General features: G+C 35.9%; 1 protein-coding gene across 4 annotated transcripts in view; it reads right to left on the bottom strand.

Annotated features, from left to right (window-relative positions):
• TTC39B (tetratricopeptide repeat domain 39B) overlaps positions 1-16,199 on the bottom strand; it is a 66,612-nt gene that overhangs the window by 11,918 nt on the left and 38,495 nt on the right. For all 4 annotated transcript variants that reach the window (XR_014939087.1, XM_015849003.3, XM_015849005.3 and 1 more), the window contains 11 exons: positions 13,521-13,625; positions 11,201-11,332; positions 9,810-9,886; positions 8,550-8,617; positions 5,941-6,005; positions 5,623-5,728; positions 4,152-4,217; positions 2,528-2,636; positions 1,613-1,680; positions 1,466-1,525; positions 988-1,149 (listed from right to left, as the gene is read on the bottom strand). Coding sequence is in view for 3 of the 4 variants with exons in the window: in XM_015849003.3 (XP_015704489.1) it covers positions 988-1,149; positions 1,466-1,525; positions 1,613-1,680; positions 2,528-2,636; positions 4,152-4,217; positions 5,623-5,728; positions 5,941-6,005; positions 8,550-8,617; positions 9,810-9,886; positions 11,201-11,332; positions 13,521-13,625 (1,018 nt within the window). In the remaining variant the exon portion in view is untranslated. The remainder of the gene's footprint in view (positions 1-987; positions 1,150-1,465; positions 1,526-1,612; positions 1,681-2,527; positions 2,637-4,151; positions 4,218-5,622; positions 5,729-5,940; positions 6,006-8,549; positions 8,618-9,809; positions 9,887-11,200; positions 11,333-13,520; positions 13,626-16,199) is intronic.

Here is a 16,199-nt window from a genome sequence, read left to right as displayed (position 1 = left end):
AAACAAAAATCAACATATTATCACACTGATATGCTGCGTTCAGTGAATACACTAAGAAGTGAAATCTCTCACCCTACTTGTAGTGAAGTGTTTCCAGTAATTCTTGGGTGGGTAGAACTATTTATGTGTACCTATGCATTTATTTTGTAGTTTAATTTTATTTTCAACATATTTATTCATATTCTTAATAAGTCAATATTAAAAATCCTTCCTGCAAAAGTGAGACAATTCACAGTGCAAATAACTGATGTAGAAAAGAATTCAATGACAGACTTAACTATTCCAAATGAGTATTATCTGATCTGATCACTACCTCAAGGGAAGTTTGGACTTTGCAGAGAAAAAAAGGAAACATCCATAATTCTATTTAAGACATTCACACTTTACATTGAATATGCTATTACTGTTTTCCTCTTTTGTCATAAACAGGATGAATCCTCTTTTCCACCTACTCTGAAAGAATAACCTAAAAAAGAACGAACAAAAGATATATCCAAAATTATGTGCACAGTGTGCTTGGTTCCTACTCTTGAGAGTAGTTTTTACAAGGATAAGGTTGCTTTACTCAAAAGACTCCATCTCCGGAAGGCTTTTAATTTCACGTCACAAAGCATCTGCTGACTAGCCATGCCTTTATCTTTTCGTAACCAATGAAAACACAGTTTCTTCAGCCAAGTTTTATTAGCAAATACTGGCATTCAATTAGAATTGCAAACCAACAGTTTTCCTTTCCTGCTTCTTTCCCTCAATTGTGACGGGCACTTCTGTTTTTACTGAGATTGACAAGTTGATAATGGTACAAGTGCTTCAGAAAGTGAAAGAAAACTCTGTACTTAACCACACAGTCCCGTCTACAGTTTGGTTGTACTGTCCCTTTGCTCACAGATTTAAGAAGAAAGGAAAAACAGCTTATTTTGCACAGCAAAATGCAAATGTAACTATGAGTGGCTACTGGAGTATCATATTAATGTCCACCTGACCATTTACCTTAGACCACCTGCTCTCTTTGCTCAGCAGGTCTGCATACCGATATGCCTGAAGCCAGTTCTGCTGGAAGGTGTAGCACCACATCAGTTCCCAATAACAGAGGTGATGAATCTGCTTCCATTCTTGCTGGGATGCTATGCAGTCTTGGAATGTTAACTGAGCCTGGAATTTAGGTAAGTAGGAATAATGAAAACTTGTTCAGTTACAGTTCCATGAGACATATCTAATTACAGGGAAAATTGTTTTGCAGCACCCAAAGAGCAATCAACTATAAAAATAATCTTCCCCCTCAATTCATCTTACAGTAAGATCTGGAATCAACTCTAGTTGGAATCAAACAATAGACACAAACAGAAAAAAACAACATAATTATCATTTCCAGTATAGTTACTAAGATGAATCATATGATTTTTATTTTCCACAAAACACAGTTGGACACTTAGCAAACAAAAACCTTAAAAAGCAAAAATTGATTTACCTTCTCAAAATTTCCTTTCAGGATATCTATTCTGGCAGCATAAAATAGTATAATGGAACCCTTGAAACGAGAGAGGAAAAATACTTAATTACTACTTTAAGCTTAGAGAAATACATTGCTGTTACAAAATATGTTGAGAATACACACATTTGGAAATTTTTTGAGGTAGGGTTCAAGGAGGCTGTCTGCTTCCTGAAGGTTGGCGTCCCCTGTACCTAGAAAACATAACAAATCAACTTCAGTTTACTCACCAAAAATATGAAAAAGTAGTTTAACAGATTAAAAACTGGATTTCCAAAACATATTATGACAAGTATAGATTAAATAGTTAACACCTTTATTGAAAGTCAGAAATATTATGTCATCGTATTATGTTTCTATAGAAATCAATTATTGTCCAGTTAAAACTAATAGTTTTAATATAGAAAATGTCTGTAGGCAGAAGATAAAATATATTATCCTTAGAATTATTCCATTATAAATTCCTTTTACATTTTCAAGTCCCTTTGACTGTTTGACATTTGCATTTTGACTGTTTTAACATGTAAAGAAAACAATCTCTAGCTGCCTTCTTTCCTGGTCCTAAATTCAGGGACAAAGCACAGGTGAAAGAAATAAAGTTCATCTTAATTTCCTGATTAGCCTCAAGGACAATGGCTGAAAGTAAAGAACATAAGTCTGTCAAAGGTCCATGTGGCAAAAGAAAAATTCTCTGTATGTCTGAACTTCCAAGAAAATTATTTAGGAGTACAGGCCTCATTCCTGAGACAGCTTTCACTATAATTCATGTTAATATATGGAAAAGGACTTGTCAGAAGTTAAAAGTGTTTTACAGGATTTTGCTGTTACAACTGAAGGATGTCCCTTCATATGGAACATGATGTAATATAATAATGGCATCTGCCCAGCTACTTCTTGGAGCATAATTTTGTCAGAATGTAATGAACTACACAGAAATCTCCTCTTACAAAACTAACAGCCTCAGATTCTAAACTCAGGTCAAAAAGCAGAATATCTATCATAATGTGTTGTACAACTGAAGAGCTACACAGTGAGTCTCACCAAGGATTAAGGAGACATAAGTATGATAAACCAACAGGGTGAAAGTACACAGAATGGCTCTCAAACTGCTGCCAGATGCTCCTTCCCATAGTTGATAGAGGCCCAGCTCCTAAGAAACATCACAAACACATGCAGAATTAACTATCAGCATACAGTTACTTTCAATCATTTATAGCTTACCCAAATCCCACCTTAAATAAAAATATTTCATAATTTAGTACTTCATTATCTCTGTTTCAACATAAGTTTCTACTGAAATACTTCTGACACTGCAAACTGCAGTTGGCCAAAAGCAGACTAAGTTAATGCTGAATAGAATTACTGATGCATTTAACACCTTGGTGAAGAATGAACACCACATACCATGCAACTGCTGACATCTGAATCTCTTCCTCACTATTTTATTGATATGAGCCTTTTAGAGCAACGTTTTTAACTGTGTTTTGTAGAAACTTCTCTCCACTTCTTTAGTGTTACTTTTAGAACAAAGTCTTCCTTCACAGAAATCACTGGTTATTCTCAATTCTCTCCTGTCAACTCAGCCACTGACCAGAGTTTCTGATCAAAATAACCACTCTGCTAAGACACCAACTTCAAGACATTTTCCAGAAGCTACAATTTAATTTGTGAGGTTTACTTGGCTCTTACATGTGAAACTTCTTTCTATCCATTTCAGCTTATGCCCATTACAAGACAGCTTGATTGTTCTGGGGTTTGTTAAGGCAAACTAAAGCCTTCCCTGCTTAAGGGCAATGTCTTTTCAGAAGCTGATTTGAACAGTTTTGGGAGGAAACAAACAAACAAACAAATAAAAGTTTTATTGCAAAGTAATTGTTCAGCTTTCCTTTCAACTTTTACCACCTTCTCATTCAGGGCACTAATGTGCATTGTGGAAAAGCTTCAATACAAGCTACAATTTGTACAGGAAGAAACAGAAAGAATGGCTCTCTGCTGAAACCTGATTTTATATAAAATAAAATATACTTGTGGACAAGCTAAGAGGAATAAGATCATACGGTGACTCTCTGGCTCATGAATAACGTGAAATATAATTCTATATAATTCTATTATAATTCTAATAACTCTATATAATAAAAACTGCGGGGTTTTTAAATTGTTTTTGTTTGTTTGTTTGTCTCATTTCTTGTAGGTGGCAAAGGTATTATTAAAGTGCTCCAAAATATAATACAGAACAATAACAGGTTATAATTACCAACAGGTATCTCAGCCATGAGGAACAGATGTACTGGGACTGTACAGCAAGACACTCAGAACTTCTTTCTCCCAGAGTAGGAGAAAGTCAAGAAAAAAACGTAGAACTATGACTCACTGATATGACAAATATTAATTTCTGACTGTATGAGGAAAATGAAACTATAACTTGAAAACCATCTCTAAAGGAAGCCCATCATTTTCTTCAGTTGTTCAAGATTCTAAGATTCAGATATCACCATATCTGTTTCACAACTGCATAATGTTTTTTCTACTTAGCTTTTTAAGAACACTGAAGTACTAACCAACAATGTATATGGCTATACATCTAGTGTGAAACACATGGCATTAAATACACCAAGTCTTTGCCTTAGAAAAGTCTTATTAGGAAAAGCAAATACAAATCCCATACCCTATTGCCAGAAAATCCAATAAATTCTAAAAATCGGAGGATCCTTGCTGGTAAAAGCGACAGCATCTGCAATACAATTGAAACAAAAATAAGACACAAAAACTTTACACAAAATGTGAAACTACTAGAAAATACTACTAAAACTCTAACTTCTATATTAAACGCCATTACGTATCACCAAAAAAGTAAAATACACACAAACTCAAAAACAGACATGCATGATGGTAACAACATGCAATCACTCTGCAGCTTTAGGAAAACTCAAGCACTTGATGATCACCCAGAATGGAAACAACAAGACAAAGTCCATCTGTTCTTTCTCAGATAATGACTTTCCTGTCTTCAGCTGATCAGAATTGCTTGAAAATTTTGAGCCATGTGGAATGAGATGCAAGTATTATCTATTTTGACAGTACTTATCAACAACTTTCATCTTCCTTTAATCCCAGTAAAATGACACAATGGTATCCAAAAATTCTACTTTTGCCTACTTTGGAAGTACAGAATCAGAAGACTAGCAAGCCTAACTTTTCTACAAGTATTAGTTAATTCTACCACCAAAGGGTAAAGCACTGTATATTACGTGCACTCTCTAATTCTCCCATAACTGCAATCTTCACATTCTACACAATAGAAAACTTTTAAAGATTACAACAACCTTTTCAAAATATATTACAGGAAGGCCTATTTGAAGGTCAGTTTTTGTAAGCTCCATTCACTCTACTATATTCTGCCCAGAACACACTTTTTCTGTTAAGCTTCTTGCTGAGAAGACTTCATGAAGCATAGGAGAGGTCAGAGCACTTGTGTAAGAGACATATACCAGTTGCTTGGGTTTTAAAGACTGACAGGTGCAGAGAGACCTGACTTCTTCTGACCATACCCAGAACTGGCCAACTCCAGTCTGGAATGATACAGAAATTAAAATACCAGCAGAAATCATCTCTCACTGTTGTTGTGAAAGATGTGAAAAGGCAATGTAGTAATTACAACTAAAATCATCAGTGGATGAACCCAGTCATCTCTCAGACAAATCCAGTAAGCTACAGATTGTTCTTCTGAATCTGTGAACAGTCTACAGTAATTCATTGTGAGAATTTACAGTATGTCAAAAGAATGAAGCACAAGAATGGCATAATGGGAGAGATAGAATAAGCATTAATTCCAGGTACTTTGGAATCCGTAGCAGCATCTTTAAAAGTCATGCTAATCATACATAGCTAACTACAGCTGCTTCCCATCTTAAGAATTACATATGTAAGTTAATAAAATAGATTAAACAAAATTTAAAATAAATTAATAGAAAAATCCTAGAAGATATAATGCAAAAAGCCACGAATTGTTTCATGCTGTATAAAAATGTATATGAGCATGTTTTAATAAAATTTTATAAACAGGATTACAGTACTGTATAGGTGAAGAATCCCAGTAAATTACTGAAATGAACTGATGTAGCCTGAAAAAGTCATACCAAATTGAATGCTCCAATTCCAAGTTTTACTCCTCCTTCAAATTGGTGGTAGGTTTCATTTTTGCTTTTGTTCCCCTGAGTCATCTGTAGAACCTGATGACATTCTCTTTTGATGCACAAAAATAAAAGAGAGATGAGAAACATGACTTAGAAAGTATATAAAGTGTAATCATAATCATTGCTATAAAACAATCTTTTTCCCCCCCTCCAATTTGTAAGCATTAATTTCCCTCTTATACCAATCTTAGTATATAATACATAATATTATAATATATAATATAATATATATATGAATCTTAGTATTTTCCAGTGGCTTACTTGTATATTTGGTAACTCGTCCTAATTTTGAGACCACCTTTGATGAAGTTGATCATATTTTCATCCTGAAATACAAAATATTAATTGTACAAAAACACATATTTAGCTATTACAAATAACATACACAAACTTCCAGCAACATTTTAATTTATTTGGCACTTAACAGTCACTAGAAACATTAAAAATGTTTTTCAGTTAATAGAATACATACAAAGATGATTGTAAAGTTAGCACATGCATTAAGTTTCCATGGAACCATTTTTCTGTTGCATGTGATGAGTTTCAAAACTCAAAAGAAGGCAAAGTGGGCAACTGTTTGTAACAGAATTTCTAACACATATAAAAGAAGGAGAAAGCTCTCCACCAGGTGGTGCTGTAGGAATCTTTTAACAAAACCTGAAATGATGATTCTGACACACATAACCCTGCAGAACAAAAACCAAGAAGTCCCTAAGCAGATGAATTATGACTGCTAATCAACAGTTACTACATATACTACCTAGTATACATGTTCATTATCTCTAGAAAATCAAAGCCAGAGTCTACTAGCTATCGAAAATAATTCCCTGTATAGCAAGATGGCCAATGATTCAGCCAGCAGCGAGTCAGATTTTTATTTTTTCTCTTAGAATTAACATAGAAGGGAAATGTTTGCAAGCATTTTGGAAATCCGGATTAAATACTCCACGACAGCACATATGATGTTGACAATAAATAAACAAACAAACACACATGAAAAGACTGTCAATATCAGGAACTAAAGAACTTGCTGGCTTCCACGGAAAGACGACCATTCTGAAAATCAGCTGTTCTGCTTGTATAACTGAATGCTTAAATGTGGATATTTTAGTACAAGTTCACTTGCTCTTTCTAACTGGCTACATCCTCATTATCACCACCACCCTCAGATGAATTGGGGTCAGCCAGAGATGAAAAATATGGAGTACTGCAGCAATCAAGAGATCAGTGTATTACAGCAAAAAACAAAGCAAGTGAAACAAGGGACAGGAAAATGCTGCTTTACAGAAGGGGCACACTTCCCATAAGGATACTTAATTTCATTCAGCCCCAGAGCTGGTCTACTTCAATAGGCACTTAAAAATTACCTTCATGCTTAAAAGCAAAATCAGAAAACAAAGAAATGGAAGAGAAAGAAAAAGGTTTCCTTCTCTTTCACTAGGAAAGAAAAAAGGCAGTTATAGGAAACCCAAACTGCCAACCCACTCCTAATATTTCCTGACACTTCTGACCTAAGTATTGTATTAAGTGATTTATAAAGCTGATATATATAAATATCATTTGGGTCAAATTGATCTTATAAATTTGTGTCTCACTTCTTCCTCCTAATTTATGTCTGAAGGGGTTACCACAATTCTTGGAAAACTGGCACTCTCAAATGCCTCTCTGAAGTGACTGTGATCAGTGGCTCAGATTCTAGTCTGAGGCCTGCAGCTAGAGGTGTCCCCCACAGGTCAGTATTGGTCCTGAGACTTGGATGAAGGATGTGAGAAGCTGGAGAACCTTCTCAGAAAGACTGCTGACGATACAAGATTGGGTAGTGGCTCATACCCCAGAGAGCTTTGCTGCCATTCAGAAGGGATGGCAGGCTGAGACAGACAGAGAGGAACTTCCTGAAATTTAACAAAGGTTAGCAGGGTCTTGCACCTAGGAAGGAATAACCCCATGCATCAGTACAGGCTGTGGGCTGACCTGCTAGAAAATAGATCTGCAGAGAAGGACCCGAGCGTCCTGATGGACAAGTTAACCATGAGCTAGAAATGTGCCTTTGTGGTCAAGATAGCCAATACTATTCTGGGTTGTGTTAGGAAGAACACTGTCAGCAGACTGAAGGTGGTAATAATCTTCCCTCTATTCAGTCTTGTTGAGGACAAAACTGTAATATTGCAACCAGTGCTGGTCTCCCCAGTAAAAAGAGACAGGGTGCTCTTTGAGTGAGTCCAGTAAAAAGCTATGAAACTGATTAAGGGACTGGAGCTTCTTTCTTAGGAGGGAATGCTGAGAAAGCTGGGCCTGTTTACTGGTTAGCCTGGAGAAGAGAAGACTCTGGAGAGACCTGATCAATGCATATAAATACCTAACAGTAGGGATGAAGATGAGGAGACAAGCTCTTCTTGGAGGAGGAGAAAGCACAGATGAAGATAAGAGGCAAGAGACACAAACTGAAACATAGGAAGTTCCAAATGAACGTCATGAAAAAATTCTTTACTGTGGGGATGACTGAGCACTGGAACAGGTTGTCCAGAGAGGCCTTCACTGAAGATAGTCAAAAGCCATTGGGACACAATCATTGGTAACGTGTTGCTCTGACTGAGCAGGGATGTTGGACTAGATGGTCTCCGGGGGTCCCATCCCCCCTCAACCATTCTGTGATCTAAAATACATTCATTAAACACTTGTTAAACATCCACATAAGCAATCAGAGTACAAGGAGACAAAAAAATCATATTTAAGAACACCAACATTAAGTCTCATTAAGTTTGTTTTTTATTTAATTACTTATCTGTTCTGGAGATGATGTTCTACAAGCACTAATATCTTCACATTTTCCATTAAACTGTTACATAGAGACAGAATGAGAATGATTTTACCTGTACAAAGGTGAGGGCTGCTTTCTGCAGTAAGCATTCCGCATAGCAGATTTCAGCATGCATTTCCTCTACATGAGAAAGAAAAGTTATCTACTGTCAGCAAGGCTGTCACCCAATATTCTCCTGTTGAGGTCAATGGAACAAATAAAATGCTGCCAAGAAAAAAGGTTGCACTCTACCACTGCTGTTTTGATAGCTGCTGAACAGCAGCTGTAACATGCAGATCCCATCAGAACTAGTAATTGAGAAGCTAGCTAAAAACAGTATTCTGTTTTACCTCTCCTCAGACAAAAACCTTGATCTTGCCAAGGCTGCCTTCTGCCTAGGGCAAAAGCTTCTTACTACTCTGGCTGACAATCATCTGTACTTTCCATTGATATTATCTTTAAATACAAGCCTATCGTAGCTAGTTCTTCAAATTCTCTTTTTAAATCTGAGAAAAATTCCCACAGATGAGCATTAACACACTGGCTCAGCTGTTTCCTAAGTCCAGTAAGACATTATGGACAAGTTTTCATTAAGTCATGCTAAGCAGTCTGAAAGCCCCAGGCAGACTTTGTCCTCATGCACCACTAAAGTACATTTGACTTAACACACATGACACAAGTTACCCTGCTGCGAGAATAACTGCATGCTGCAAGACCAGACTCATGCATAAGGCTGCTGTATGTACAGTGCACACATGGTGAATTTGATGTGTTCGGTATAAGGAGGGTTCTTTTGTGTCAGGTTAGAAAAAAATGCATACTTGACTCTGCCTGAATCAGAAATAGTAGATCAGCATTTTCAGAGCCATGAACAATGTACTGATACCATTTCCCAAAACACCTTAAGGCAAAACAGACAAGCACAAAACTTGTTAATATATTCAGATTCAAATACAACTAACGATAAGGACTTATTCCATAGCATCAGTGATTCTTAAGCTTTTGGCAGCTATCTTAAGTTGAGGGGGAAGAAAAAGAAACTATACCTGGTTATCAAACAAACTCCTTTCTTACTTGATGCATGCTCAGAGCCTAACAAATGAGTTGGAATACGCAATTTTGAGAAACTACGCATTAAAAAGGACAAATAGGAAACTGATCTGCATTAAATAATAATGCTTCCAAAGGACTCTGCAATACTGAAGATGGCACATGCAGGAATTTTTTTTTCACTGTAAGATACTACTCAAAATACAGAATATAGCATACTAGTGCACACTGATAGAGTGCTCCCAAGAATTTTGCTAATTTAATTGTATTATAAACCACTTACCTTCACTCAGCTGATCCACCGACTGTTTAGAAACTAGATTGGACAAGGACTCTACCACTGTGCTTCTTTTCCTGAATCTGAATCAGTCATACATAGAAGAAAAGAAACACAAACAGTATAAGTGACATTCTGAAAATAACTTAATTATTTATAATTCTTAATCAATTCCAACCACAAATTGTAGACATTCTTAGGAAAGTCATAATTTAACAATAGCTAAGTTATTTTGAAAGATTTAATCATGGCAATTGATAGGCCCAGAGGCCTATCCCACATTAATTTATCTTCCAAGTACACAGGTAATCTGTGTTAAGTATACAACAGTGTTCCCAGCTTCCATCTATAAAGTTGCTGCCTAATTCAGCTCACATGCAGAAATACTGCAAAGGAATTAATTAGAACCACATGATAAATTTTCTTGCTGGACCTAAAGATTTTAAAAAGAGGCTTCTGAGGAAAAAAGTCACACTGGCAGCAAAGTAACGTAATTGACAGAACTGCAGCAGAAGTCCTTTTTTATTCTGGGTAAGCCACTTTAATTCAACTTCAGATTTTAATTATTATCTTTCTTCTATTTGTTCTCAAACTTGCACATGAAGCTACAATGAAAATAAAGAGAAGTCATATTTTCAACATTAATACCTAAGTATTTTATAACCTTTTATGTCAGGCATGGAATTTCACACTGGACCACCAGAAAAGCAGACATTTTAGTTTTAACAGATTGCAGTTATCCATATTACAAAACACTGGTTTATCTTAGTATCACGTTTCCAAAATGAATTAATTGATATTTACAAACAGCTTTATAGGGAAGCTCAACTAACAATTCAGAAAAGGAATGCATTTTCCAAGCCAGGAAGTCAATTACTGAAGATACTGAGAGCTTACTAAGAATCCAACAGCCACCACAGTTGGAAAAGACCTGTAAGATCCAGTCCAATCATCAACCCAACAACGCCATGCTCATTAAACCACATCACTCAGTGCCATATTTACAGTTCCTTGAAAGCCACCAGTGACAGTGACTCCACCACCTCCCTGGGCAGCCTGTTCCAATGCCTCACCACTCTTTCAGAGAAGAAATACTTCCTAGTATCTATCCCAAATCTCCCCTGGTGCAACTTAAGGCCATTACCTCTCATCCTATCACTAGAAACTAGAAACTAGAAATCAGGCTGGGAGGAGTTGTCCTTGAGAGGTTGATCACCATGGACAATAAAAATCAGAAATAGCTCAGAATGTCAGCTTCCATTGTATGTATACAGTATAATCAGCTCTTCAACTAACCTCAGAGCATTCTGCTGTAGAATCACTAGGACAGCTGGGGTATCTAACAAAGAACACTCACTGGATTAAGAACTTCATAAATACAAATTGCTTGGACTTACCTTTGACAGGTTTGCAAAGCTTCTTTCATTGTAGAAATTCCCATTTGTATATCCTGTTGTTCGAAGGTCATAGCAGCTTGCATAACTAAAATAGTGCTGTACCCAAGGGCATGGTACATACTATCTTTAGACCTAGAGCAAGCATAAAAGTTTTGTGCATTTTAACAAAAATTTAATTTAAAAAACAAAATTAAATGCTGTCTGAAATGCCTACATTAGTTTCTGTAAAAACAGAAGAAAGCAAGAAAACGAAAGACTTAAGAATATAATGTAGACAAGGGCAATCTTCCCCTGGGTGCTACTTGTCTACCCTCAAAGGCTACTGCTGCAGAAAGCCCCAGAAAATGTCCAGAAGAGGTTACATAAACATTTGCATGTAATTATATTGTTATTTATAGTTCACTGGCATATCTGCTTAATTTAGCTAATTAAGCCATGACATATTCCTGTGGCTTTGCTTTCACTTTACAAAGGAGATAAAGACATCCTTAGAAAATGGTTAACTCATCCCAAGATAGAAAAATCTGCGTCAGTGTCACAGAAAGGGCAGTACACATGTAATCAGTCCTGCATGAAAGGCCACACTGAGCCAGTCAGACTTTCACAACATCAGAAAAATATTATCACACAATTTAAAAAACTTCTAGAAAGAGGTTATTGGAGTCAAACTTCAGGAAAAAGAAGACTGCACACATCTCTTGCCATTCTTTCCCTGGTGCTGTATTTCTCATTTAACATACTCTTTCCTAACATCCAGTCTGAACTTCCTAAGCCTCAACTTAGGGCAACTGCTTCTTGTTTTACCATCTTCCACAATGGATAAGACTGTCTCTACCACTCCCCCTCAATAGCTGCAAACCACTATCAGATTAATCCCTCAAGTCTCCCTTTTGCCAAACTGATAAAAGCCCACCTCTTGGTCTATATATAACAGGGTTTATATATACCAGTTTTCTAGCCACGCTGCTACCCCTCCCTGGATCCTCCCCCATTTCTTCAGTGTGCTTTTTTAAATCAAGGAGCTAGTATCCAAGGATGGTTTTCAAGACAGGATACTTTAGTATAAACAAGGAAGATACATCATTTGGCTGTTTATTTCTTAGAGATATCATCTCCTTCTCTATTTTTTTAATATTCTTTAAGAACTTAAATTTAACTTTCATTAAAAGATTATTTTTCAATAAAACAATTTTTACCTTCTTAAATGTGGCATTTGTTTCTTTGCTAGATTAAACCTTCTACTGCAGATTAGCTGTATAATAGGCTCAGGGTCTGCTAACTGCCAGGAACTCAAAGTGTTCAAACCACACTATTTACAGTATTATTTTTCTTCAGAGCATACATCAACTAAAACAAACATTTCATTGTACTTAAAAAAAAAAAAAAAAAGCCACTACAGTATCAAATGGAGATATGACTAATAGAGCTGTTTTATTATATGAAGCAAAATCCAATGTATATAATGAAACATCTATTAAAATATTTTGGAAATGTGTGTTCACATATTTATTAATACATCCAACCATTATATGCAGTATTATTTCATAATAATTAAAAAAAAAAATGAAGCTAGCTTTCTGCACCATTCTTTCTCAAAAAGCTGCTGTATAACATGCAGTTTTGCTTGAGTTTGAAGACACCGTGCAACATGCACAGAATAGAAATCAAATACACTTCAGACATTTAAATTGTTTCCCAGCATTTCACTTAGCGGTGCACTTTCACTTGTCTGTATTGTCTACCCAATGTTACTAAACCACCACTGTTACTCAGTCTTACAGTCAAACAGCAGAGCAAGAACTTCACATTGCTCTACCGACACACATTACAGAACTCCCTCACTGAAATACCCTTTGACACAATATACATAAGACAGGAAAAGGACCATGAATGGGAGTCAGATCCCAGACACTTACCCAGATGACCTTTCAAGTTCCCTAGCTACCTGCTTTTGAACTCAATGTGGGTATGGCCCTGCAGATGATTTAAAATAGCTACTACCAACACCTTCTAGAAATATTGGGCTTGTATTGTTACAGGCTTCAGCTCTAATCCTAAGAGTTCTTCCCATCTGTATTTCATTGCAGTGCAATGGTAATGAAGCCTCCTTTCAAAAACTAGAATAGCTTACAAAGCAAGCAAAGGACTGCTACTTGAGGATAAATGAGCTGTTTTAAAATCCCAGGATACTGAGAAATACTTTTGGACAAGATGGAATAAATGAAAGCTACTATCTTCAGAGGCTTTAAAACAATCTTCAGCTCACAAATAGTATATTTTACACTGCTTGTGGAAATTTAAGCAACTATCATGACCTCACCATGGACGAAGTAATTCCAGGGCTTCAGAGAACTTATTATTTAGAAACAAATTCAGTGCCATTGAACATTCTTCCAGAGCACTCTTGAGATCCATCTTGGATGCCCTAAAAAAAATAAAAAAGAAAGCTTCTGAGTTTAGTCAACTGTAAATATAAACACAAAAATACGTTTTCTTATATAATTGAGCTGGTGTTTGGCAGCAACTGTATTGTAAAATCTAACATTAGAAAACCAAGTCAGATTCTTCATCCGCGCTGCAGATCACTTCATCCATGCTACAGATGTATATAAAAAACTTATTAAAGTGTTGTTTATGGCTTCACCATCCTGTTTAACAGTCAATATGCAATGCAATCATTTTTACTAACATACATTTACTAATATAAATTTACTAACATACAAGCTATTGCACCTAACCTCCCAGATCTTAGTATAAATGCAGAATCAGACTCTATTCAGGTCTAAGTTTGGAAAGAAATGACAACAGAATAGTTTTTGTCTGAAAAAGCAGTAAACAGACACTGACTCTGCAAATAACTACGCCCCAAAATACTCCAGTCCAGGAACCTGTAGCCATGTCTAAAGTTTTTGTTCTTCCTAATTCACTTCACAGCTAAGTTGCTTGTAATTGCTTAAGCTATCTAACAAAACTGCTAGTTCAGACAGTTCTGTCTGATAGTTAGGGAGCCCTCATAAACTGCCCATGTGTGGAGCTGGTAGCACACCAGACATTCCCGGCAGTAACAAGTAGCTAGCAGCTACATAGCCTTTAAAGACCGCATCTGGATCTGGAAAAGATAATCTGTTTACAGCTTTAAAACAACAGGTTTAGACTCTATAATGGGCTTTATTCGTGAAAGGTTAAGCAGTGGTAAGCAACAGATCACACCAGTGAGATGAATATTTAAGTGCTCAGGAGAAGAGATGAATCCTGAAGGAGGAATTTAAGAAAGACAAACTACAGGGAATTCAGCTATTCTAAATCTGGAAGTAAAGCACAGTCAAAAACAAAACAGAACAAAAAAAGCTAAACAAAAGGCTCATCAAAATATGACTGTGCCAGCTTTTACACAGAAAACCAAAAACAGAAAATTTAATACTGAGACTACCAAAAGGATCTTGCACTTCATTACAAAAACTTGTGAAGCTGCAAACTGTTGCTCAACAGAGCTTTAAAAACAAACAAACACACACACACATCCTGAGCCTGAAGCCATGGACTATATTTGGCTAAAAAAGAGATGTATTCCACACACTAGGTACTACTTAGGGTCATACATTTGTTTTGTTACTGAAAGGTGCTCAGCTGATTGCAATTCTGATGCAATCCCTAAGGAAATAATAAAGGTAAATTTTGGTCAACTGACAATAGAAGTACATGATCACGCATGACAATGATTTTATATTGTATTTCATCCATGCAGGAAGAATAATCCGTATTCAAATATTTTCACAATCTTTATTAAACTTTAGTTAAGTATAGATGCAAATTTTAAAAAATCACAGTAACCAAAATAACAGTAACAAGTTATAAATCAGATAAAGGAACAGCAGCAATTTTTCTTTTGCCTCTATCAAACAACTCTGTGTTTTGTTGTTGTTTCTATACTGCTCTTCATACCCCAGACTGTACTGTAAAATACAGAACATAAAGAAACAATTCACAGTTCCAAGGCTGGCAGCTACTCCCACTCAACCTAGACATTCATCTTTTACTTAGTAGTTCCATTAACCATAGTTCTTTTCTGTGTACTCAGAAAGCTTTACAGTGTGCATTTCACTATAAATTCATTAATTTTACTAGAAGCTATAGCTTTGAGACTACTTCAATTGCAGAGCTACAACTGAAGTGTAAAAAAAAAAAAAAAAAGTGCTATGTAATTTTTTTTTTCATTTGATCTTCATTTCCCCCCTCACCACACACATATTTTCTCAAATTTCTGAATCTCACATCTCAATGAAAAATTAAAAGAGGAGGAAATAAGAGTAGAAGCACTGATCCAAAATGGCTACAAAAGTAGATGCCATTTTCATTATGACTTCAACAGGATCACAGACAATTTTAGTTTTCCCCTTTTAATAAGGTTTGCATAATCTCTTTGATTTTAGACTCTCTCCTCTAAATCCTTAACTTAGATTAACTGATTAATCCTTCCTACCAGCTCCTCCTTGATGAGGAGAAAAAGGAAAGTGGTTTAACAAGTATACAGATTTTTATTAGAAAGCAATGATTTGCCATTGATTACATAGATTTTAGGAACTTTCTCCTTTGTGTTTCAGTGCACCTTTCTTTCTTTCTTCATGATTTTGCTTGCACTGACAGTAAGAGGGGACTTTGCACTTCCTAGATATAACTTGTACTAATTTTGAAAAACTAGATAATCAAAAAATACTGAATGAAAATCTCTTTAGATTATTATTTTAATACAGAAGACATTTTCCACCATTCTTCTCTGGAAAACTAACCCATAGACCAAGAAAGCCATGTGGGAGACACACAGAAGCTCTCTTTTTATCACAAGCAAGCACAGCACCTCCTTGGCAAAACAGAGGACTTTGCACTTCATGTAAGTTTGTTCAGCTGGTTAAATGTTTTCCCTTATAGCAGTCATCACTAGTAAGTATGTTTGTGATCCTATTCTTATTACTCAAAATTGACTTGATAAACATTCAAATTT

This window comes from Coturnix japonica, chromosome Z (genome assembly GCF_054131305.1).
Source record: "Coturnix japonica strain WE chromosome Z, WE-NBRP24, whole genome shotgun sequence".
Classification (NCBI taxonomy): Eukaryota; Metazoa; Chordata; class Aves; order Galliformes; family Phasianidae; genus Coturnix; species Coturnix japonica.
Note: the sequence above shows the minus strand (reverse complement) of the source record. Positions and strands in the feature narration are given on the sequence as shown.